Source organism: Lichenostomus cassidix, chromosome 6 (genome assembly GCF_008360975.1).
Source record: "Lichenostomus cassidix isolate B80296 chromosome 6, HeHo_3.0, whole genome shotgun sequence".
NCBI lineage: Eukaryota > Metazoa > Chordata > Aves > Passeriformes > Meliphagidae > Lichenostomus > Lichenostomus cassidix.
In genome coordinates, this window is record NC_139487.1 from 18656455 (window position 1) to 18682897 (window position 26443).

At 43.5% G+C, this 26443-nt stretch overlaps 1 protein-coding gene and 1 long non-coding RNA gene across 19 annotated transcripts in view; one reads left to right on the forward strand and one right to left on the reverse strand.

Moving 5' to 3' along the window:
- Positions 1-26443, forward strand: part of PAX2 (paired box 2) — a 97716-nt gene that overhangs the window by 37019 nt on the left and 34254 nt on the right. For all 16 annotated transcript variants that reach the window (XM_085065412.1, XM_085065414.1, XM_085065413.1 and 13 more), the window contains 2 exons: positions 9849-9934; positions 11995-12114. In XM_085065412.1, the coding sequence (XP_084921538.1) occupies positions 9849-9934; positions 11995-12114 (206 nt within the window). The remainder of the gene's footprint in view (positions 1-9848; positions 9935-11994; positions 12115-26443) is intronic.
- LOC146435402 (uncharacterized) overlaps positions 1-26443 on the reverse strand; it is a 188927-nt gene that overhangs the window by 14272 nt on the left and 148212 nt on the right. For 2 of the 3 annotated variants that reach the window (XR_014853218.1, XR_014853221.1), the window contains one exon: positions 19824-20547. The exons of the other annotated variant lie outside the window; for it this stretch is intronic. This is a non-coding gene — a long non-coding RNA (uncharacterized LOC146435402). Of the gene's footprint in view, positions 1-19823; positions 20548-26443 lie in introns of those variants that run through there. 3 annotated transcript variants of the gene reach the window in all.

Below are 26443 nucleotides of genomic sequence, written 5' to 3' on the forward strand. Positions count from 1 at the left end.
TAACTTTGCAAGTACATTGGTTAAAAGCATTAAAGCATTGTTCAGGTGCTCATTCAAAATTTGAGTGTCCTAAATTGAATTTAGTTCACTTCATTTCCAAAGTGAATTAAGCTAAACTAAATTAAAGCTGCCTTAATTCTAAACAAGGGAATCAGAGGTGTAATGCAGTTTAACTAGACCACTTTAATTTCACACATTCCGTTAATTCAAATTATTTTGCAGAGCTATACATAGATAAACCCTTACACTGCTAACTCCTATGGACAGAGAGTGTACTTATACAGGAGCCAGGAAAAGGGTACCCAGGGGCCCAGGGTACTCTACAGCCACTGCAACTGTAACAGAAAAGGATGGATATAATAGGTTGGTGAAGGCTCAGAGAAACCCACAGCTCTGCAGTTAATGGGATGGAAGCCAGATACCTTATTTAAAAATAGAGCAGATCTGCATTCACAAACTTACACAACTTTGCAAATGTACACACAGGGATGGGCCTCATAATACAGCAAGGTTCCACATCAATTATGTATCAGTATTCAAATATGTTAGCTATTACATCATAGATATTAAAGCCTTGTTAAAGACTAGTGCTAGGTGATTGTGACTTGTTATTGGTAATAAGTGTGTGCTGTACAAAAACATCCATATAGATAGCTGATGATGGTTACAACCCACACGTCTCAATATTTTCCCACTAAACTCTGTTAAAACTTGAAATGGTTGAACAAATGTTTATCAATTCTTCATGGAGCCTGAATATATAATATATGACCCAAATGTCTAACTCCATGTAGCCACAGTTATAAATGCAGACCTATGGGCTAAGATAAACAAGTATGCTGGCTGTGTGGTAAATTAAAATATACTAAGAAACAAACGCTAATGCATTTGCCAACACAATATGGACACATAAACATACAGCTCATATTCTCTAAACATTAGACCTGACAGTGACTTACACAAGCTAAACAGACTGGTTACAGATTTGTCTTTTCATTACGTAAAAGTGGTTTTGCCCTACAAACATGAAAATTAGACAATCTTCTACAGAGACATGTACCTACTTGGTGCTGGGAGCCTATGTAGCACCCACACCCTGAAGTGCTCACCTGTGTTCAGCTGCTTTGGGTGGCACAATAAAGCAAGGAATAAGTTATACCAAGAGCAACAAAGACTAGAACAGGAAGATTCAGGTTCTCTGTGAATATTTTCAATGTGTTTTTGAATCAGAACTTTATTAAAATTCTACACATGAATTACAGTGTAGTTGGAACCTGCTTTTTCAATAAAATCTGAACATATTAATCTTATTTTTTAGTACCGATTCACCCAAAAAAAAAAGGTAATTTAAAAGGGAAAAGCCACAATTTTCCCATTCTGATAAGACTTACATTCTTCTTACAATTTTGTTGATTTCTTTAAAACCCATGGTAAAAATAACATCAAATAGATACATTCTCAGCACTGTTTTTGTTTTGATTTTTGGCAAAAAATCTTCATGTAAAGAAGAATCTTCTGGTAAAGGGTCCACTGCGAAAATTTTCCCCAGTTCTGACAAGCATAAGGGAGGTACACAAAATGACACCCCTGTAAAGGGGATCATTTACTTATCCAACACGTGCAAGCACATACTGCAGTGCAGCACTCTGCAGGATAGAGAGATAATACACAGCTAATAGACAATGTTGCCAAACCCAAAAGTTAAAAAGTCCTGAATCAACAACCCTCCAAAATGAAGAGACTGGCATAAAATTCACAACGCTGTAAACAAGAATTTTCCTTTGCCTCCAGCTCTGGCCCCTTGGGAGGCAGCCAGGTCCCACTTCCACCTGGTCCCTGCAGTCATGAAAGCCAGAAATACCTTGGTATTAAATGAAAGCTGAACTAATTGTTTATCTTCAAGATCTGAGGTTTTACACAAAATACCAGGTATGGCATAACTTGCAAGAGGGTTGAGAATTTTATCTACATTTATCTGATTCCTCCCAGTTCAAGACTCCCTTCCTAGTACACACATGTCTTCTGTTAATCAAAATGAATGTCCACAAGGAATTCAGCACAGACTCCTGAATTTTAATAACTGGAAATGGGCTCAAAGCAAAGCTTTCAATTAAAAATTCCCATACTCCAGATTAAGATATTTAACCTTGGCAAGCCCATGTGTTTCTGTAGGTCTTCTTAACTCACCTTCTGGCACAGCCGCTGTTCTGACAGCTCCAGCCCGTGCTGCGTGGCACTCACTGTGTGCTGGCAGCTCGTGGGGTGTGCCCTAAGCCAGCTCCATCCTGCTGCAGCAACACTGCTGGCAGGACCCAAGCCGGCCAGTCTGGAGGTAACAGAAGATGACACTCTGAACTGCAGAGTTCACACTATGAACTACACATCACTGTAATGTAGGTGCACCCAGAAAATTATTAATTCCTAAGAGCTCAAAAATTTCTGGGCCTTTTCATGGCAGAAATGTCTTGCTAGTGAAAGGGACTTTAGCTACTGGCAATGCTTCTCTCCTGTTCTCTTCCTGTGGCTTGTTGGTTTTATAGCTTTTGGTCTTTTGGTGCAGAGATTAAGAATTTGTTGAGGGGGCAAGGTAGATCTGTAGCTGCTTTGATGGATATTTTGATGGATGCTGTGAGTTGAATGTTTGCTCCATGGCTGCCTATGGTGTTAGAATTTGGACTTGACTACCCAGCTGGTTCCTCCCAGGCCTGTGTTTCTACATTCAAGACCAGCAGAACTCTTTTTGTCGTTTAAGGTTTCCTTAATTCACCTTAAAACCAGGATGTCAAAAACCCGGGAACAAGTTTGTTTCCAATATTTTGTTAACTGTATGATATCTTCTAGATGTTTGGATTTTAATGAATTTCTGGAAGAAAGCCTTCAAAATGTGAACTGAGTGTAATAAAAGTAGAAACACCTGCCTGAGGACATTTCTGTGCTGCAGTCACTGCTCGAATGCAGCTCATGTAGATATACTTCAGCCAGCTTTAAGCCAGCCAGCCTGGGTCCTGATGGCTCTGCAGCCACAGCATTGCATAATGCAGCAACTATTCAAGCACACCTGTTTCCCAGGTGGGAAAATGGTTCTTACAGCCTAATGCAGCAATTCATTCTAGGTCAGGCCAGGCAACCTATACACATGGGGCTGACTGCTGTCAATGTCATCAGTACCAGGGGCATGAAGTTGTATGTTACTGCTCAGCAGAAGGAGGTGGCAGCCCAGCCTCCTGCCTGGCACATCTCCCACTCTCAGATGGCAAACATCTTCACCTTTCTTTCAAACCACCCCTCTTCCTTATGTTTGGACTTGTACGGTATAGCACAGCAGAACTGGAATGGGCAGAGATCTGCTAGAAGCTGAACGTTAATGCTCTGCTCAAATTAAATGAAATAAAACCATATGGTGTCATCATGGGTCACTGATTTAAAACAACAAAAAAAAATCCTAGCTCCTCTCTAAGCCCTTCAGATAGTAAAACTGGTGCTGTGAATTGTGAACTTCTTAGAGTGCAGCCAAGAAATGCAGTAAGAGAAATGGGCAAGATTGGGCATTCTCTTGGGTTCATAGTGAGGAGGCTAATCTGGAACAAAGTGACACCTTTTTCCCCCATGGCTGCAGGCTTGATGTCAGTGTAGCCCTAGTGAAATTGATGGGCCTACACAGATTAACAGCTGATACAGGGTCAATTCTTCTCACAGAGGGCTGGAATTGCATTTTGAGATATGTAAGGCATCTCCATTTTGACCTCTCATCTATTTGGAAGCTTTGGGAAAAGAGATAATACTTCTTCATGCATCTTTTAGGACTATCAATCTAATCAATCTCATTAATCTGTCATACCTGTGTTTATATACTAACATAGTATATGATCACCCTTCTTCTCTCTCCTCTTCCAAAAAGTAGGGAGAAGAAAATGACATTTTCATGACAGGAGCAAGTTTGAATGTGTGAATACTGCTTGTGGCCCCTGAATATGGCAGGGTTTGAAGGCATTCTGCTGTCTTGGCAGGGAGTGCCAGAGCCCCAGGCCAGCTAGCAAGGAAGCTGAGTCTGCTGCTCCTGCCAATGTCAGCTGTTGTTCTGAGGGCTGTAAGCATTGCAGTAGATTTTGAGAGTAGCAGAAGCTACAGCTCCCACTCTACTTCCTAGGAGAAATTATGTTGTGGCTTTTATAGGGAAACTGGAGCTACGATCTTCCCAACTACATCTGCTGTTGCAAATTCAAATGCAACCACCACAGCCTGTGCAGCTGAAATACAATTCCTGTTGCCTTTGCCTATTTCCCTTCCCTTCCCATACAGCCACTGTCAGCAGGGTACATGTCACTTCTGCTTCAAGCAGGAGAACGAAGCCAATACTGCGCTACAGCTCGCTGAAGCACTTATTTGGCCCCTGTTTATTAGAGAGTCTCAGCCCTTCACTCCTCCTTCCAGCTGTCCTCCCTGTGCCCCAGGTGGCACGGCAATGCTCCTATCTTCACACTTCAGGCAGGAAACAGAGCACAGAGAGAAATGCCATTTGTCCAAACTCTTGATGAGAGAGGTCCATGACAGAGCAAGAACTGAAGCCCTTCCCTAAATCGGATTAGGCTCTAACTATCAGACTTTCTATTTCCCTTCCTTGATCCCCAAATCCCTTGGCTGTTTTTCCTCACCATGTTACAAAGCTTGCTGTCCATTTCGAACTTTGGGCAAACAAGACTTTCCTTCACACCCCCCTTCTTTTGCTCAGCTGTGAATTCAGCTGTGTTTCAACCTATCCACAGAAACATAAGACTGTCTCCTATTTGAACCGAAGCCATGTTCAGAGCTCTTGCCTCTGCAGCACCAATCTGCAGGTGGGATTTTGTCTGCTCCATGGGGGCTTTTACCAAGGACCCCACAGCTTCCTCTTCTCATACCATGTTCTCCCTCTTTTCCTTTGCCAGCATCACTGGGATGGTCACAAGCCCTTCAGTAGGAAGCCATGTGATGCAGAGAAGGCTTCTCTGTCTCACCGAGCCCTGCTCCGCGCTCCCCGCAGGCTGCGTTCTGCGTAGCGCCGGCACAGCCCGCGGCTCAGCAGTACAGCCCGGCACTAATTAAGCAGTGCGGCACAGCAGGGTGTGTGTGCCTTGGCCATCGTAGCCTCCCCTGGACACACTGCAGAGAAAAGGCTGAAGCTTCACAATGTTAGCCTTCCAAGAACCGCTTTAATTGCCCAGTAATGCACACCCTGGGGTCTTGTAATGTGCTTCTAATATGGAGCATTTAAAATATGAATACTCCAAAACAATTACAAGGAGTTTGGTGCTCTGCTGAGTGTATCCTTCCACTCTCAAAAACAATCCACGACAAAGGAATATGATCAAAGTGAGGATACCAGTGCTTTCTGAAATCTGTCAGGGTCTTCTTGAGGCAGCAGGACACACCAATCTTTCCTTTAGTTCAACTTCACTCTGTTCTTCCAGGATTAAGAGAATTGCTAGATTGGGACTCCAGATGATTCAGTCCTACCTTCTCTCCCTCTGATCAGCCCTAGTATGATTTTTTTTATATGACATACTGTCAAAAGACTCTGCCAGCCATGGTAAGAGAGGAGAAACCACAGAGTATGTTAGGCTATTAGAGAATTTGGATAGAAATGTCAGAGAAGTGAGGAGAGTTGTCTATGATCTGTCATTCTTTCAGCAAGTAGTTTCTCTACATGTTTAGAAGTGATTTTCTACTTGCTTATTTATGAGGAGTGAAAGTTGTCAGAAAGCACTCTGGCTCAGCTAGTTTTAACTTCTAGTATTTCTTGCTATATCTCTTGATTAGAGCTTGTTACAATTATAATGCTAGAATAAAAGACTTTTGTCTGTCCATCTGTATCCAGAATCGGCAAAAGAAATTGCATTAAAACTGAAAAAAATAATGAACTAGAAATCAAATGTTGGAAACTCATGATCTAATGTTGAACATTTAAGAAAGTCAAAGGCATTTGGAAACAAGCAGTTGGTTTCAGCTGGTGCTGTATGTAGTATTAACTCAAGAAAGAATTACTATAAGCCAACCATGGTAACTCTCGAATTCCAGGAATGGATGTATAATTCACAGTATGATACTATTTACTGTAATGACATTATATGCCATTACTTACGATAATATTGCATATTAAATTCAGATTGTGAAATGAAGTTCAGTTGCTTTACTGCAATCAAAGATCTGTAAATGTCCTGTTGCTGAAACTTCAGAAGGTTATGTATTAAATCTGTTTATAGTATCCAAAACTCAAAGTAGACAACTTGTGCAAAAATCTCCCACTGGAAAATGAAAAATGGGAATTTACAATAAGTACTAGTTTATGTTCCTAATTAAATACAAATACTGTTATTGGAGCCACTGATTGTGATGGAATTAGAGCAGGGATAAATTTAGTCCAAAGGGTCAATTTTTCTTGGAAAAAGATGTTTGAAAATATTGGCATTTATGTCAAGAAATCAGCACTCCTAACTGGTGTGCCAGGACTTGTGTCCCTTCTGCTTTCGGGAAGGGCTGAGGATGTAATCTGCAAGACTTTCTCCAGTGTCTGAAGGCAAGAACAAGCCATCAAAGACAGCACAAGGTGATTGAGGTTTTGCGACCTCTTACACAGCAGTAATCCAGAAATCCTGGCTTTGAGGCAGCAGAGCTGGCTTAGTGTGTATTTCAGTTCCTGGTAAGGGTGAGAAGCTCTCAGCAATCCTGAAGTTTAAAGACAGCATTATTATGCTGCATTTGTTGCTACAGGACAGGGTCAGCTCTGTTCATCTTTCATCTGCTGTTTCATTAGGTGGTCTTGTGTAGGACAGACTCACTCAAAGCCTCTTAAAGCAGCAGCAGTGCTGCATAGTTATCCTGCTGTTTATCACTGTCCCTAAGTGAATCGACCCAGGGGGATGCACTGCCGTGTTCAGTACTGAGCATTAGGATCCTGACATTTCTCCTCTTTCCTTACGACATTAGAGTTCAGTCATGACTTTAGGGCAAAGGAGCACTGCTGGGGAGAGCCTTTTCAAGACCTGCCTCTTCTTTTAGCAATAGAAAATATGTTCTACCAGAGACCTCATTAGGTTCACTGTGCATTTGATGACAAAAATTATTTGACCTAAGCCACTGGAGGTTGCACAACCAGAGCTGCTCTCCTCTGCTCGCAGTTTCCGGACACTTTCTTTTGACATAAAACCAGTTTCATTCTTAGGAAGGGAACGTTTTTGTACCGAGCCTTTCACCTCTGGGTCAGTAGCAGAAATCTGGCCCTGGTTGGTAGTGACCGAAAATCATTACCAGCTGACAGCTACTTGGTGAAATGAGCTGGTGAGTCTCATTCCAGTTCCTAATGGACACATCTCAGTACAGTCACAACAGGCACTAACTGGTGTTCTCAGCCAAGAGACTTCAAACTGAATGGGGAAGGAAATTGAACCTTCCTCTTCATCCCCTGCCTGGGTTTTTGGAATATTATGGACAGGCATTTTATACCTGCAGCATTTCACAGGTCGTTTTTGCTCTAAATGGCTTTTTGAAACTTTGCAATTTTCCTGCACCATGATTCAGCACAGCCTGATCTGCCATCTCAGTATAATTAGACTCATTTTATGGTTCCCCTCAGCAGAAGCTGAGTTGTCTGATGCCATCTCCCAGTACAAATGGTAAATCTGATGTCATATCTCAGTATGAATGGAACTGTCTGATGTCACCTCAGTGCTAACAGGACGTTTATAATATGTCATCTAAGGCTGCAGGGGAAATCTTCTAATCCATTCACTATGCTATACTACAGTAGAACATAACACAGTATAATGTGTAGGTTAATTTAGACACCCTCAGGCAGATTTTGGATAGACGGATAGATGGATGGATAGAAACATTTATACAAAGTATACATACATTATATCACTCTATTGATTTTTAAAAAGTTCCAGGACTGCCTAGCTATAATGAGATTTTTGAACTTTGTGTTGCGATCAATGAGGGGAATATTATTGGCCTGGAGAATTGATATACCCGCTCTCTGTGGCTTGTTCTGCTCCTGGACTGCCCCTGCCCCCAAGGTGTACGATTCCATCAGACACTTAACCTCTTTTACAGTGTCATCAGGCTAAAAGGAATCTAATAGTGACACGGGACTTGTGCTCAGCACTCTGGCACTATTGCTTTCCTGTCACAAATAATTTATAGCTTTCTATTTCCATCCCTTTGCCTGCACCCCATCCCCTTTTTCTGTTTCTCTGGGCTGGGGGAAATCAATAAACTCACACAACCAGAGTGGCACTTCAGGGGGTTTTAGGGGGAATGTGAGACAAGAGGGAAAAAAAGAAAAAAAACAGAAAAGAAGAAAAAAAGTTATATTATTTGCCCTAGCACACTTTTCAGATCAGGTCCTCACCTAGCACAAATCATATGACCTCAGAATCTGGCCCTGAGGCCTTAAGACACTTTTTGTATAGGTTTGTATAGGTTCTCAGCAACTATAGATTAGGGCATCTGGTAGCACTGCTCTGTGGGGGGTAAGGATCTGGATTTCCATCCCCAACTAGTACCTTGACATTCTTGGTCTCCAGCTATGTCCCAAGCAGCCTCTCTGCCACTCCAGCTACTGGTCAGGCTGTATCATGTGTGTAGCAGAGTTTTCCAACATGCTGAAGTGAGATGTTCTCTTCCTTTTCCTAGGAAGGTTTCATTCTCAGGAGTTGTGGTTTTGCAAAATTGCCCTCACAATGCCTATCTCTATCCATGCCATACCACCCACTACTCACACATTTGCTCTTTGAAGTTTTGCCAATTTATTCTTTAGAATGATTTTTTAAGGGAAGCTCTCAAGTGGGCAGGGCGAATCTTCTATTTGCTTTCACTTTCTGGAGAGATTTTTAGGTAGAAAATAAAGCTAATACAATGCAGAGCTGGGAGTTCCAGAAACTCAGGCTGAAGAGCATCTGCAGCCTTCACCCTAACTGGAGTGGCTGAAGAGAGGAGAGGCTTGTTTTAATCTCAGAAAGGAAGTTGGTCTCCATGGCCTTCACAGATCATGGCTTACTTGCTGAGCTTCTTGGTGGAACAGTTGTTCCCAACTCACAGATGCCCAATATCTGCCAGTAGTCAGGGACCTTGCCAGTCAAATACTAGGTACTAGTGATTTTCTTTCACCACTGACCTCAGCTGGATTTAAACCAGTGACCCAGGGGGGAAACATTTAATGTAACAAGAAATGGAGCACTGACAATTACAGTTCAGTTTATTGCCATTCTGAGCTACATTATGAGCTTTGTGATGTCTCTTTGAGTTCTCATGCCATGTTCATTCACCACCTGATAAACACCCATTTTTGCCCCGTTTGATGGAACTTCTTTTTATTGGTGATCTATATCCCATCACCACTCCCTACAGATGCCTTCTGCTCTCACCTTCTCATTTATGAAGGGCAAGGGCTTTGGACAAGCCTTCCACACTTCAAAGCATTTAGTCTTTCAGGTAGACAACAAAATTAAAGCTACACCATTTGTAAATTCAGCAATGTCTCTATTAGCTGCAAAGATTGCCTTGTGATTATTTTCATAGATCAGACCATAAATGACAATGCAGCTGTTAACACAGAGAAGATCCTAGCTTGCTCACTGAACACCATCCTTATGCAGTGGACACCCAAGTTTGGCATAAAGATGACAGACTAGAAATAGGATGATTCTCTGAGAACTGGACTATTAAACCAGTAGGATCAGGACCACAAGGCAAATGAAGCCACCCTGCTGCACCAAGACCTCAGATTGAGCCTTCTGATAACTGGGACTGTGGGTCTGCAAAGGCAAAGAGAATATGCATTTGAGTTCTGAATGTGTTTTGCTCTTTTCCAGGATCATCAGAACCAAAGTTCAGCAACCTTTTCACCCAACACCAGACGGGAGTGGGACAGGTGTGACTGCACCAGGACATACTATTGGTAAGTAGACTGGCATGAGGGGTGGTGACAGGTCAAGTGGAAATGGGGATGAAGCTTAGTTGAGGGAACAAAGTCTGACAAGCAGATGCTAAGCAGAGCAAAAGGGAGGAGGGGGTGGGAGGAAAGAAGCCTCCTTGGAAATCAGAGTTTTCTGTTCTTCGTTTCCCCTGTTGCATTGAAGTGAATCACAGAGAAACTAGCCCAAAGTAGGGGTTTGCCCAAGTGATTCTGCCTTAACATCCATTTCACGTTCATGCTCTCTCCTTCATCTCCCTGCAGAGAAGTATTTACTGCTGTCCAGTCTAAGCGCCAGTCTTCACCTTTTCTCATTCTTACTCTGACTCTTTTTTTCTCCCCTACTAATTTTTCGTCTCTCCTCTCTCTTTGCTGGAGCTGGTCCATTTCTTAGCTCTAGTAATACACATACATGGGTAAGGTATTTCAGCTGCCTCACAACTAGGTTTTTGATTGTTCTAGTCCTGTAGTCAGGTATCCCATGTGTGTATTTCACGGAAAAAATGCTTTTTTTTTTGCTGGGGGAGATATTTTGCCGGTTTGTCAAGGTGAACAGAAGATGGAGGCTGTAATACAGTGACCAAATGTCTCCTAGTCTGTTTAAAATTACTGGGTTAGATGTGTGATGAGGTATTTTTAATCTGTGGGCTGTATGGTGGATATGTCTGCTGTTGCTAGCATAGCTTTATCCAGTGACAAGCCACAGCAGGAAAAACATGCAGTATTCTGGGACACTGTGAAATACAGTGGCTTATTTGTGGCTTAAGACACTTCCTTAGATTCTGTTGGTTATTGAGAATCTGCTGCTACACAAGCATTTACTGGAAAATGCTCATCTACATGAGGCTGAGCTGGTAGATATAATCCTATAAGCAAATTGTATTCAGGAGTACAATGGAATTAATGGGCCAATATGGAACAGCATTTCTGGATGCCCTTTTAATCTGGACTTGCTCACTGGACTGGCAATCACTGATCACAACAGATGGAGCTGGCAGATATTATTCCTTCTTGGAACAGTAGTGCAATGTCTAGGGAATGCAATGGCTGAGCTGGGATAGTAACTGTGAGTGCTTCTAGTGGAATCTCTCATTGCTCTGGGATGTACTGGGAAGTGTGGATCTACATTGGATAGTGTCAAAAGGTTCTGCTCCATCCTGAAAGGCTGGAGGTATTGATTGCTTCAGGTCAGTGTTTTATGAGCTGAATGATGAATAGTGGTCTATAAGAGAATTGGGATATTCTCTCCATTGCTGGTACACACTGGAAGACAATAGGCATGCCTGCTGGATACATAGTTCGACCTGTTCTACTTTCTAAAGGCCTGATTATCATGAAGGGATCGTTTCTAATCTAGATAACTGGTCATTTTTGATATATTGGAAATTCATGAGCAATCTTGGACAGCCAAGTGGCCAGAGCTTTCTGCCTATTGATACTGGTCAGTGCAACAGGAAGGCACTAGATGTTCATTAATCTGGGTGGTACCATGTATCACCAACCAGTCATTCTAGCAGGGTACTGAATTTATTAGTCCAGCACTGAAGTGCTTCTAACCTATGCTAAGAAGGTAATTTTTCAATAAGTCTTTCAGGGGGGCATGTAAGAGGCTAGTCTAAGATACAGTATGTGCCCTCCTGGTGAAAAAAATGCTAAGAGGAAACAATCTGGTAAAATATGGATGGAATACGAAGTCACTGGAGAATGTGGCCTATGCAGCATTTCACCCAGTTACCTTGAAAGCCTGCTCTGAACTGGGATATAACAACAACGTTTAGCATCTTGATGGAATACACTTACTTGTCACTTACTTCCTGTACTGGAAGGCTGCGAAGCTACAGTATAGGAATGGACAAGCAAATCTGGGATGCAGCTTTGCTGGGATACAATAGAGTGAGTGTAAGTCCTTCAGCATGAGGGACTGGGAATCTGCTTAGTGCCCAAGCTTTCCTATTAGACTGGTGGCATGCATAGCTGTCAGCTGGGGATCCCTGAATGCTGTGCTGCTCTCCTGATGGCCCTTTTTCCCTTTTCCTTTCATCCAGTGCCCAGCACAGCATCCCCTCCTGTCTCCAGTGCCTCCAATGATCCAGTGGGCTCTTACTCCATTAACGGGATCCTGGGGATTCCTCGGTCGAATGGCGAGAAGAGGAAACGTGATGAAGGTAGGGGGAGGGGAGAAGCTCATCCTCCCTTTTATATTCTTTGTCCCCATGTACAGGCTCCAATTTCAGGCCAAGGTTTGCAGCTGCTCCAGGGGCTAGATCAGTTTTAGCAACAGAGACCAGTTCCCCGCCACTGCCCTGCTGGCTTGGAATGCTCTTCTTCCAAGGTCCTTTCATGACAGGCTGCGTCTCCAGACATCTGCTCAGCAGGCAGAGAGCCGTCTCCATTGCTGGAGCTGATCCCAAGTTCATTCACTGCTGGAAATGGCTGGAACTGAACTCCCCATGTGCCAGCAGGTGCCCGGACTTTGAACTGTGGGTAAACATGGTTTCCCCGACTCATTCATTTTCAAACAAAATGCCATCTTGGAGAAGCACCAGCAATGTGGGAGCTATCTTTCATTCCCCTTGCAAACAAGTTCCTGCCCTGTGACGTGCCATGAGCTACATTAGCTGGTGATCACAAGGGCCCAGTTTTCAATGGGTAGCATCTACCACAGCAGAACTGTCATGCTTGCAACAGTCTGAAAGCAGAACAGGAGTTCTTCTGAGTACTGTGACCCTAAGGTTGTTTTCTAAGCCTTTCACAAGGGCTCTAAGGAAATAGGATTAACCTATCTCCTTTTGCTTCCTACTTGCTGCAAAGTATTCAGGGCAATGATCCTGAAATGAATCAGAAGCTGGAGCCACAGGTCTAAATAGACTGATTCAGGAGTGGTGGATAAGGTCTTGGCACTCTTATGGTGGCTTTTAAACACTGTTCCTTAAATCTGGCTCTTTTAGTTTGGTTTGTTCTAAAATTGAGGGCCAGGAGGTGAACGTTTCTAATACTGGCTAACCAGTTTGTTGGGTTCAGCCCTGACTTAAGTATGTTGTGTTGCTTGTTGTGTGGAAGAACCTCTTAGGACAGGTGGCTCAGTTGCTGTGTGCTGTAATCCCAAGGCTGTGCAGCACAAGAGAACATGAGGGTTCTCTGCGATATGTGTTGAGAAGAGAAAGCTCTCCTGAGACAGATGCTGCAATTTGGGGTTTTGCCAGTAATTTTCTCAGCATTGGTTCTGGTGAGGTTCACATCTGTAAGTTTTTGATCCAAAAGAAACACAATAATACTAAGAATAAAAGACAGTCATCATGGTCCTTTTCTCCCTAATATGAAGTAAAACTAGAGGCAAGGACCCAATCCAGCTTCTATTAAAGCAAATGGGAAGGTTTTTGCTGATGTCATTGGAAATTGGATCGGGCCCTAGAGGAAGATCCATTTCCCAGCTAGATGGCAGCAGGGCCCAGCTAAGAGAAAAGCGTAGCAATGGAAGGGCTGAGTCAATGCCTCAAAGTAAAAAAAAGTCAGGAATAAGAGACTGCAAGTATTGCAAACCTTTCCAGCATTTGCCATCATTACATATACAGGAAATAGAGACATTTCAAACAGAATGATATGTTTCTCTAATGATTGTGCAGATCTCCTGGCAGTTATTTGGGGATTTTGTGAATCCCTGTTCTCATACAGTCCAACGTGGTGATCACCAGCTCTCAACATGGTGCCTCCACGTCTAATTAGAAATGAAGCTCTTCAATCTGGCTTTAGCTACTATTCAGGCTATACCTGGAAAGATCATCCCACTTTAGATGCAGCCACGCAGTCACTTCTAGCCTCAGAACTTGAGCTTTGGAACAGTACAATTAAACACAGAAACAACAGAGCAGCCATCTAAGACTATGACACTTCACAATGATATATTGACAGTAAGAACTATTCTCTGCGTCTGTCCTTAATTCATTCCAGATTTTATTTAGGCAAGTGGCATTATGCGGCTTCTTGCTGTTGGCCAAGCGCCCACATATCCTACTAGGAATCAAAAAAGTACCAGACAATCCTGCAGATGTTGTTTGTCTTTAGCTCTCAGAGTTTTAGGTGGCAGCTACATGACACAATTGCAACTGTCTTAGATAACAGCCTTAATCCTGCCATCCCAGCTATCTGCTGCAGAGACATGTTGTGCTCCTGTCCCAGAGAAAGCTAACATGGGATCCCCAGCCATCTGCTGAACATCTCTAACCATGAGCTGAGTTATCTGGGCTCACACTGGCCTTCAGAATTGCTGAAAAACATCATCCCTTTGCAGGGTTGGGTCCTAAGGTTAGAAGAGTCCAAGGGGAAATTTTGTAAAGCCAGTGACCTGCACTCATTCCTGGGCAATCTCCTCTGAATATTCTCATTGTTCCTAGATGAGATGGGGATTAGGAATTCTGTCAAGAAGTCCAATGCAAGTATTTCTTTCATGCACATGCTGGATGCATACACCTTCTCAGTATTTCCCAGAGCTTCTGAACACTTTGTTGCAGTTTCTTTCTTAACTGCATGGTTTATCCTCGCTTTGAAAAGCCCTTGGGAGACTTGCACATCTACTTTCCCAGCATTTAGGGAGTGGTTCTTCTCTAAAGGAGGCAGAAGAAGCAGCACTGCTCTCTCTTTCTGCTCTGTTGCACCAGCTCTGCTGTAAGGATCACTCTGTGAGGAATGCAGTTCAGCAGAAAGGAGGAAGTACCAAGCTGCTCCTGAATCACCACTTCTGAAAACCTTGTTAGCAATCTCTGTGATGGCTAGGGGGAACAGGGTGGGAGAAAGAGGAGCTTCTATCTGAGCACACCCCCTCCCCCAGGTCCTCCTTGCTGCAGCTGGTGCCTACATTAGACAGTAGCACAGATGATTAAGAAGAGGAGAGATAATTATGTGTCAAGATGATGTAGCAGAACTCCCGAGTTGGACAGAAGGAGCCAGACAGATGCATGAGGTGGGCTCAGAGATGGACGCTGACAGCCAGGTGTGTCCCTCACAGGGAGTTAGAGGGAAGAGTGGAAATCCCAACCTACAAATATACTGGTTGCAACTGCAAGGATGGCCTGGGAAACCTATGGCATTGAGAGAGAGCTAGCTGGGAAGCAGCTCTAAGTGTCTACTAGTCACAACAAGCAACTGTCTGGTCAAAAGCCTGTCCTCAAAACTCAGTATGTCTTCCTCAGTTAAATGCCAAGAAAAGATGGTCAGGATTTGCCTTGCTAAGACTACATTTCCCTTTTGTTTCCATTTTTAACCAGTGATTGCAAAACTTCTGACTTCTGTGACAGATTAGACAGAGTTGGTGTCCTGTGATTTTTTAAATAATTTGACTAAAAAAGTTCACCACCATTTGTGTAGCACAGTGTATGCCATTTCTTGTGGTCTGTGGGCATTGCAAGTAGCACTGTAACTTCCCTCTGACCTTCCCCAGCACTTTCACCCACCATCTTCCAAAGGCAGAAGTGACTCTGCAGCATGTAAACACTTTCCCAAGACCAGTGAGGGTCTTACAATATCAAGCTGCATCTGAAAACTGGAATTCCTGGCTCTTCATGATTCAAGTGTTGTAGTACTTTGTGATCGCAGGCCATGCTCAGCAGGGTCATTGCCAGACTAAGAAGCAGCAATATAATGTCCAGAAGGATAAAGAGGAAAAATATGCAAATATTTCTGCTTTTTCATAACCCCTTGATTGATAGCTAAAAGAATGAGAACTGGGGTGACCTAGAGGCACTAACAAAAACTTAGTATCACTCATATTGTAGTCTTGAGCACTGTATAAGGAGAAAAAAGGAGAAAGGCAGAGAAAGGGAAAGACATACATATGTATAGGTAGATAATCAGATAATAGGAAAACAGTATATCAAACTGCTGCCAGCATACCACAGCAGCTTCAGCTGGGCGAAGCTTTGGTGATTTTTACAAAACCATTCTTATGAGACATGGCCCTTCCTTTCCATAACAGGCTACAAACAGACTTCCTGTCTAAACCCAAATTCTCATTTGGGATTCATCTTCCAGTGAGGTTAGTGTTGTAACATTCTCAGCATTATTAATCTTAGTCCTTGACAGTATCTGTAGTATTTGACAGCATTACTGGCAATAATATCTGCAGTGCCGACAATAGCAGAGATAATATCCCCCAGTATTATCGGCATTAGCAGGGATCATATCTGCAGCCTGTTATTGGTGGGAGCAGACGTAATGTGTCCAGTATTATTAGTATCAGTAGTAATAAAACCCACAGGCTTGTTAGTGTGATCAGTGCTAATATCAGCAGCAGGTTTGTGGGAGAGGAGGGAACAGAGCGATTGTTACTGTAAATGACAATAATACTCGGGCTGTTTGCAGTAAAGGAATCCCCAGCAGAGATGGGGGAGCAAACCTGAGAAGGCAGAAGTCTCTCCTTCCCTTTCTTTACTTGTCATTTTGATGATTAGAGTGATTTACATTGATGCCCAGTAATGCAGGGCTGTGTCAGTGCAGGGGGACAGTGAAGAGACTCTGACATTTCTGCAGGTCTGGTGGTATTTTCCAAAAAGTGTTGGCTGTATCAGTGCAGATGTTTCACCACACTCTTCAAATGGGATTGAGCTATGCCAAACAGGGTGCTGCCCACTATCAGTAGGACCATCTGCAGTTAGTCCTGTAGCTATAGGATAGGCAACATCGCTGCCCTTCTCTTTGGTGTTGCTCATATAATTTTCTGACTGTTATTGCCACAACACCCTCTACTGAAAATGAGTGCTTTTGTTACAGGTGGTTTTTTCTTTTCTCACTCCAAATGGGAGGACCATGAGTGCAGAGCAGGGTTTGACAGTGTTCAGCTTGGGACTTTTCCTACGTTGCCATGATCTCATTTTCCTATAGGGAAATTACAAATGCCTCCTGCCGGTGGAGTGTGAAGCAGGGACATCTGTGACAGTCCCAGTACTAAAAGTTGTTTTTTTAAATGCTGCCCCAGTGTCATTGCAACTGCAGGAAAAACACCGGGACAGAGACTATTTTAAAGAACTGAGTTCAGAATTTTCTTCAAGTGGAAAGTAGCACATAGTGGAGAGTAATGTGTCTAAGTTTTTGAGCAGATACACAGCAATTGAGTATGCCACTGCAAGTATGATCCCATTTGTGTTGTTCAGAGTGGCAGTGATAATATAATTTGGGAGATGTAGCTGTGACATTTCAGATGACTGTGCCATTGTCAGTGGCACCAGTATATGGTTGCAGGCAGTGTGGTTGTGGTTATACTGTTGTAACTTTCACTACAGGTTGTGGGTTTCTGACACTAATGATGAGATTAACTGTATCACTACTTGCTCTGCTGCCCCATTACACTCAAGGCCATTACAGTCTTCACAGAAGCAGCTGTGAATTGTTTCTTGTGGTACATTTGCATCACTGCATACAGTAAGGTTGTTTCAATACGGCAATTGTTGGTACAGTGGTGCCACTGTGCTGTCACTGCAATCAAACAATAGAGTTGTTACTACAGCTGACACCATGTGTTGGTTGAAAACAGACTGTCACCCGGCCATGACAGTGAAGTCAATATAGCTACATCACTGCAGCACCATGGTCAGAATGATATATTTTCATTAGATGTGATATTAGTGTTCCACAGCATACTGGGGTTGTTTCAGGACATACAGTGTGTTTATGCTGTCATCTGCAGTATGATGATGCTTTGCTTGTGCTGGAGTTGTACTTTCCTGTAACTTTCCTGTAGGGAAATGCATTCATTCATTTTTCTATGCTGCCTACACATGTTTGCAAAGAGTATGAGTGAGTCATTCCACTTGACTGTGTCCTGAACTGATGTAAGTTCATCTCTGGACATATTAGGTAAACTTCTGTTCTTCCAAAACCCTAAAAATTGTTGAAGACAACAGGGTGTTTGGACCCCTGCAGGTGACACAACAGCACTACTGTCTGGTGTGGCTGCATTGTTTCACAGTGTGATTTTCTGCCACCACAGCTGACCTGTTTGTGTTATTCTATATGACTGCTTTATTGCAGGTCAGCAATAGTCTTAATGACACTAGAGACACATGCAGTTATATTGCCTCAGGTGCTAACCCCATGTTCCAACCGTCACACACAGTTGTGGGGTGTGCACACAACAGTTTATGGCTGTGCAGATGGAATGAGCAGATTCTGGAATCTTTCACACTCTCACAATGTCTTTCTCCTACTTTCCCTGGGACTGTGCTGTTTCATGCAGCGCGGCTGAGTTTCCAGTGGCTGGCAGCTTGCGGCAATGGTGTATCTCTGCAAACAGGAGCAATCACAGGGGACCGGGCTCTCTGTGTTTATACACACAAGTCTAGGTAACACTCCCAGGCATTCTAGGTGAAAATACAGATTGAAGAGGGAGTTTTTTCTTGGTAGCCACCCACTTCTCTCTCCTGAAGGTCTTTGGCTAATAAGTCTCATGAAAGGACATAAGAAAGGCACCTGCTACACATCCTGCACCTCTCTAAATAAACTGCAGGAGGATGTCAGAAAAGGGAGAGTATGTATGAGAAAAGACAGGAGGAGGAAACTGGATAAAGCAGAGGACAATGGATAAGCAGCACAGAACTGTCAGAAATGTGGGTGGCTGCACCAGAAATCTGGAGGTCAGTCTGTAAGCAGGAGAAACAGGATACGTGTGTTTGTGTGAGCTTGTCTGCTCACACCCTGGGAGTTTGGGGAGTACACATTGCTCGGGAGGAAGTCAGGTAAGGGAGAGTTAACAGCTTACATCACAGAGAGCACTTTGGACAGAATGCTCTGCTTCTAAAGCTTGTAGTGCTGCTTAGTTTGGCAGTGGTTGGTATTCTCTGAAGACAAACTGGTCTGGCTTCAGTTGTATTTGCATCTCTGATTGTGTATTTGTGTCTCTAGGAATGCACGCCTGTTTGTTTTTTGTATTTCTGTGGTAGGATCGCTGGTTTCTACTTATCTGTGCTTATGTACTGGGGTGAGTGGCAGGTTGGACCCGTATTTTTGTGCATGCCTATGAAGACCTGGAAAATGTGTATGTTAAGCTGTGTATAATATTGCCTAGTAGGAGAGTAGGTACTGTGGATCATATGGGTGTCTGGGCACGTATGGCTCAGTATCAGTGCTATGTATTTCTATGAATGGCAGGTATTTGTATCCACATTTTGAGTATATATGTGAATGTTGTATATTTGTATGTATATTCTGAGTGTATGTGTTGTTACACACTTGGAGTATCACTGTATCTTTGTGGTTGCTGGATATGAATATGTAGCCTGTTAGTGCTGTGCACTTCTGTATATAGTTTGTACAGATGTGTATTTGCATTGAGGTTATATATTTGTGTGTATGTTTCATATAAATTTATACACATATTGGTTGCTCTTGCCTGTATAAAGGCTGTTTATTTATGTAAATAGTTTGTATTTGTTTATATGCTTTGATTCTGTATATGTTAGTTTAAGGAAACTACTTTGAGTTACAGGTTTTCATTTAGTTAGTGCACATATACTTTTGTAAGTTATTTATTTATTCAGAAATTACATTTAATTGACATGCACCTGCATAAGTACCTCTGTGTGTCCCAGTTTGCATTCTTGTGTCTTTAATATTACTGGCTATGTTTTGTGGCACTACTTATGCATAGAGCTTTTCTTTACATTTATTTGTGTGAGTACCATGAGTGTGTGCTTGTCTGACTGTTTATTATGGGTATTTAGTTTGTGGTTAGATCTTCTTCCACTTTTTGACTCATTCTTGGGAGGGGTTGTTGCAGCTAATGTGTCAACAGGAGTCAGGCAGCTACAACTCCTCCCAGTGTCTCTGCCTCCTCTGTGAGTCTACCTGTGCAAAGGCTGCTCCCCAGTTTTGCCAGATGCCTGTCTCTCTGGATCTTCTTGTTCACTTTAGATGAGTTTTACATTGGGTCTGCCTCCAATCAGGGAGGTGACTTACATTTTTTCGTGGATGTAAAGAGTATGGGAGTCAGAAGGAGCATGGTGCCTGAATTCATGAGGATGCCAGGCTAATGCACAGTGGATGACAGAATCAACTGTAAAAGGAATCAGAGATAGCTGGCAATGTGCAGTCAAATGGTATTTGAGGGTTGTTGGTATAACAGTGGATGAGGATGCCATGACAGTGAGAGATGACACTGTTTTGGGGTCAAGTCACATGGCAATGGACATAAGGGCAATACTACCATGGAATCAAGGTGACATGGCATTGACGCAAAACATGGGTTGAGGTGACATGCCAATGACTCAGGCTGATCTGTCAGAACAGGGAGAGCTGGGATCTGTCCATCAGCTGAATCAGCTGAATAAGACAAGGGAGAACAGGAGGAGCAGGGTGAAGAAGATCAGAGGCAAGTCAACAGACCTGTACCTGGGCTGTAGGACGCAGGTCACCAGCAGAGTGGGACATGCAGTGTCTCCACGGGATCAGTTGCATCCTGGTGTGAAGGGCTGGGGCAATGTGTTAGCATTGGTGTTTGCTCACGGTGATGGAGAGCAGGGATAACACAGTGATGACATCAGGTGGTGGCCATATCCTTTGAAGGTAGCCCTGGATCATCGGGACTGTGCGAGCAGGGGCATTATTCCCAGTTGCTGGAAAAACAAAGAACCTAACGGGCAGTAAAACAAAAACAAAGGAGACTTGGAAGCACCTGACAGCCCTAATTCATCACAGCCCAAGATTTTTTTCCCCCCTCATGTTCCCATTATATTTGTTTGTAAAAGTGGAAATCAATTTTGAAGGTAATTTTCTGGAAAGAATGGAAGGGAGGTGGGAGGGCCGGATAAGGCAGAGATGGCAAGAGGAAAAAAAAATTTAGGCCAGGCACAGCCCAGGGGCAGCTCTTGGCAAGGTGAAAGAAAATTGCATATTCAATCTCCATCCATGAATCTCCCTTGCTGCTGCCCGCCTCCTGCTCGAAAACAATGAAGGCTTTCTCCCCTACGCTGCACAACGCCTCAGTATCAGCGCTCACTTTAACTTCAGGGTCATTAATTCACCTGATTATTGCAGGAGAGGAGAGGGTTGCAGAGGCATCCATTCTAAAGAGCCCTCCCTTAGCTCATCCTTTGATTAGTTCAGGGTGGGGGGAGTTGAGATAATGTGTTGTCTTGGACACAGTTTAAAATGGGTGGGGTTGAAGAGGGGATGGAAGGAGGTACAGGTAGAAAGGGAAAGATGTGGCCCGGCTTGTTGTGGAAGGGAGGGTCGGAAAGCAGTCATTCTTGCATCTCTCTGCTGTGGTGTTACTGCAAATTAAAAGTAGCATGTTCCACTTCGTAGCTATCTTTCAGGGAGGGGAGGGGCATGGGTATATGTCGGCATGGGGATGGGGGGGATCTTATCATTGCTTCCTCAGCAGCCCAGCGTAGTGTCACCCTGTGAGGTGACATTTGAATTTACAATTCCGCAGAGAAAAGCCATTAATTCACAAATTAACATTTCTCCCTCTCTCTCTCTCTCTCTCTAGCTCTTTCTCTCTTCCTCTCTCTCTCTCTCTCTCTCTATCTCACATGGATGTGCAAGCAATTGAAAAGACAAAGGAAATAGCCTTAAGGAAGAGACTTTACTGCTACTCTGTCTGTGCAGAGATTGCTACTACTGCTTCTAGATAAACCAATTACCTGAGCTGCTCTGTTCATGGCAGCCTGCTATTACCTCCTTTTGTAGAGCTGATTCCATTGCTGGATTACACTGTGTGTATCTCATTAATGTAAACCAGCATGATACTGGGCACTGTTTCTGACCCTTCTTGCCATAGCCCCTTGCTCTGCAGTAGAAGGGGGAACTGGGAGAAGAGTTGAGCAGAGGTGACAGTAGGCACAATGTACTTCCTAGTGCAGGCCACACACAGAACTTGTTAGAATACCTGTACTAAGCTTAGAGGAGATAAGGTCTTCCCTTCTATGGAGGACATTGCGTGACGTTAACCCTGATCTTTTTTCCATGTCTTGGTGAGCACTGAAGGTGCTGTGCAAGAGGCCTTGTGTATAAGCACCAGGTATGGGCAGTCCCTTGCATTATCAGCCCTACACAGAGTTTTCAACAGGTGTAGAAATGTGCATGGCAAGCAGACATGGAGGTGTGAGTACAAAAGCTACGTGTCCATAACTGTAGCACATGTAGCTGACTGCACCCAGGAGCTGACTGACTCAGAGGCACACAACAGAGCTTAGAATAAGAAGCAAGAGTAAGCACTTGAGTTTACAGATTGAGAGGGCCAGATTTCTCTGTAGTGCAACTCCACTGAAAGCAAATGATGCCTCTGGATATGTTCTTGTCTAAGACAAACACTGGACACTACTTCCACACAGCCCTGTTGTCTTCTGATTCCCTCTTGTTACTCTTTCCTGCCACAGTCTTTCTCACATGCATACTTCTGCTATCACTGCTGCTGTGGCTGCTTGGACAGCACATGTACAGTATAGACACATACACACACACAGGCACTCAGCCACATGCTGGTGCCACCCCAGGCACACATCTGTGACACTGGCAGCCTGACTATGCAAACTCACACCCCTGCAGACACGGCTTCTCCCCACCTGTTCTGGTGAGGTCCCTTCAGTGGCTCCAAGCTCGCCTGCTGCAGGGCACACTGGCAGTCAGCTTTCTGAGCACCTTCTGGTGCTCTCTGCAGGCAGCTTTGTAGGACCCCATTGCTACCCCTGCCTTTTAGCCTGGTCACACAGCTATGTGTATTTGGGGATTAAATACACATAGTTGTGTATTTGAGAAAATGTCCAAGCAGTGTTGTTTACATAAAGTCTTGCACATACTGATTTGCAAGCCTTTGCTCACTAACCATTCTACCTATATAGAATTGGACAGAAATCTTCACAAACAGATTTTTTACCCCAGAAGGGCTTGATATGCCATGTTCAATCCATTCTCCTAACTTTCATGAGAGGAATAAGCTTGCAGGGGGCAGTTATCCAGGTAAAAGAAAAATGGATCAGAACTGCTGTTTCTAGAAACCTGGTCTCCACATGCTCAGAGGTTGGAATATGTGCCTTTCTTCAGCATTGCCTTGGCTCCTTAAATCTTCCTAAAACTTATCCTTTTAACAAGAGCATCTGCCTCTCTGACATTCCCTGTGCCCCACACCGTGCACAGCACATGGCTGGGGAGCATCATCCCGCAGCTGGCGCTGGAAGACGGATCACAATCGGCGGAGGAATCGGCAGGCAGTGCCAGTAATTCAAACCATCCTGACCGTTCAGTGAACCTGAACCTGCTGACCTTGACAGCACTAGACAGCAGCGGCCTCAGGAATCCCAACCTTTAGAGAGGTGTTGGCTGGAGGATGGCTCCCGCTCTCTCCCTTTCTTTCTCTCTTTCTTTTCATGATCACATCTAGCAACCAAGGGGGCCCAACAGTCAATCCCCAGTGCACCAATTAGCTCCTAATTTGGCTATCTCTGCACTCCCAAGTCTACATCAATGTAATGTTAAGAATCGCTTGCTGTTCATAGATGTAAATCATTCCTATAGAGGAGAGTCTTCTTGTGCTAAAGGAAAATACTAAGCACTTTGTTCTCAGTCAGGGCCAGAGGAACCCCTCCTCCCAAAATGGGAGCTACTGCTGCTGCTGTTTGGAAGGAAAGCAGAAGCTCTCTACTTCATAAGTGATAGTATCAGATCCTCTAGCCTTGTTTCACTGGATCCCAGGGGGAACAACAAGATTTCACCAAGCGATTAGCCCGTGAGAATCTTGGCTGGATAGATGAGGGGTAGTGAGGCAACTTGACTGGAGAGGAGAAAGAAGGAAAGGAAAAACAGTTGTTTGATTTTGTCATCAGACCTTGCATTAAAAAAAATGCAGTCTGTGAATATTTTAAGATGTTTTCAGGAGGCACTGGATTTATTCCAGCTATCTGTAGCTGCCAAGCAAGACCTGAAAAAAGAAGCATTTTGTGTCAGCCTGCAGAGGCTATGCTAAGCTCTAGGACACTGCATATGGAGGACAACTCTGTTACAGTAGATGGCCTGAAAGAAGCAGTTACAGATACATATTCGTATCTATCACACACCAGACATGTCTGTCTTCTGTCCGCCTCCATCCATAACTCTTTGAAGGTGCTTTTCCCAAGCACCAGTCAGATAAAATAAAGGATGCTTTGAATAGGTGTCAAATGCAATTCATGCCCATCTTAAGGCCCTTTAAAATGTCAGTTTTGTTAAGAGGCCTAAAAATAATACCTAGATCCATATTTTCCTTTCACTTTTCCTTCATTCATGCAAGCATGCTAGTGCTTACATACCAACAGGTTCAAGGTACAAAGTCCTCTTCCCACAGAGGTCAACAGCTACAGGAAAACACATAGGAGCACAGTGCCAGAACAGGAGCTAGGTCATGGGTGTCACTGTTTCCATTTGGATGTGCATCAGGTCAGGATTTCCTTCTCTCATTGGCCCTGCCTTCTTTTGGGAGCTCAGAGGAGCTATTCTGTCTTTAAGCTAGGGGATCTGCATTGGAACAATTTGTAGACATTTGATTAAACCTTAATGAGGTGGTTATTGTGTATGAAATGTCCATAAAATCTTGAGTGCCTTCTACTCCCCTCTTAAATGCTCTAGAAAAGGCTGCTATAAAGGACAGGTATACTTCCATGCCTGGTTTCCCAAAGGACCTGTTGTTCTTTTGCTTTGGCTTTTGGCATCTAGTCTGAGAAGAGGTAGGCCTTGAATAGAAGAGTTGACTTTCCAAGAAGATCAGAACTATTCCAGTTTTTGGGACAACTTTACTAAATCCCAGAAAATGAAAACCAATACTCCTCTAGCTAATCCTCAAAGATACTTATGGGCTCCTCTCTGCACAGACCTCACTTGTTTGTGAGACTGACTGCTATCTATGATTGGGCCCTCTCTTATTTGGAGACTACATCTTACAATTTGGAACATATCTTCAATATACATTTTATAGAGGTTATATCAGTATAGGTTCCTTCATATACCAAGAATGGTTTTTACATGACCTCATGCAGAAAGATGACAAATTAGTCTATTAGTGATTTACAGTTATTATAGGAATGAGCATCTCCCCAAAAAAAAAACCAAACCAGTTTGCATGGTGACATTTCAAGCAGATTGCTGCCTATCGCAAGCCTGTAGCTCTTTTATTGCATAGCATTTCACAATTATCCATCCTGTATCATATGTTGTTTATTAACCTTCCCATTCTTAAGATCTCATTTACTGCTGAAATGTGGCTGACTCTCAGGTGGACCATGGCAGATGTTGAGCAATACAGAGCATCAACTGTGAAATTTTGCTGTGCCATGTCCAAATGAAACCACAGGAGAATTAAGATATGCTGTGGGTAATCACTCAGGCTGGATTTTGTTCAGGACAGCCAGGTTAATGTCTGCACTCTTGCAAAAAATGCCATGGGAATTTTAATGACTCTGAGTGATTGGAGCCTTTGTTTTATGGCACGTCAAAAATGGCAGCTCTAAAAACACTCTGCTTGAATACTGGTTTAGTGCTGACTCAGAAGAGCTTCCAATAACATGATTCACTAGTATCTGGCTCAGGGGCAGGTACAGACTCCTTTGACTGGTGAGGTTAAGAAAAGTGTGTTTGAGGGGTAAATAAGGTATAATGAAAGGAAGGGAAAGTCTAGAGCAAGGGGAACAGAAGGAAAGGGGGTATTAGGTGGCATATTAATGGGGGACCAAGCCAATGAAACCCAGCAGGCTAAAGAGGAATTAATATTTTCTGGACTGTGCTTTAGAGGTGCCATGGTCTGACCCAGATCTGCTGAGCCCTTCTGCTCGTGTCCTCTCAGGGCTCTCCACTGGAATCTCAGGGATTGCCAGAGACCAGGAGATGGAACTGGATGGTGATAGTTCAGCTCTGTGCTCCCTGCCTTGTCTCTAGCAGTCTTGAAAGCAGTGTTGATTTGCATGTCAGGCAAAGCAGTGCTTGAGAGAAAAAAAAACCCTCCAAGTGTGGCGGTGTCAGCGCTCGCTGTTGTTCGACAGTGTAAAATTAAATTAATAAAGCCCCCAACACAGGAAAACATAACAGGAAATTAATGGCCTTTACTGTCGCTCTGATGCAGTCATTTGCAACCCTGCTTTCCGCACCAAAGACTTCATAAATGCAAGCAGTTTCTCTAAACAAGCATAGTTAGGGCTGCATGTGATGTAATTTTTTGTGTTGCTTCTGTCCTTTGGAGCTAACAAAAGCCACCCTCTTTTTATATGCTCACCAAGGGGGATCCTGCCAAGAAGTAGCTCCCCAACAAACATGCTTAGGAATATGAGAGAAGAGAGCTAAGTCATGCCAGTGATGCTACGAACATCGTCTTCTCTGGCAGAGGGAAAGCATAGCTTCTGCAGATCTGCTTCCCTGCAGCAGCAGCTGCCCCCGAGGACACTGCACTAAAGGCAATGTTGCGGACACCACAACAGCATAAATCAGGATAACCCTTCTAATAACTTTTAGGATGTGTAAATCAGTATAACTACAGAATGCAAGAGA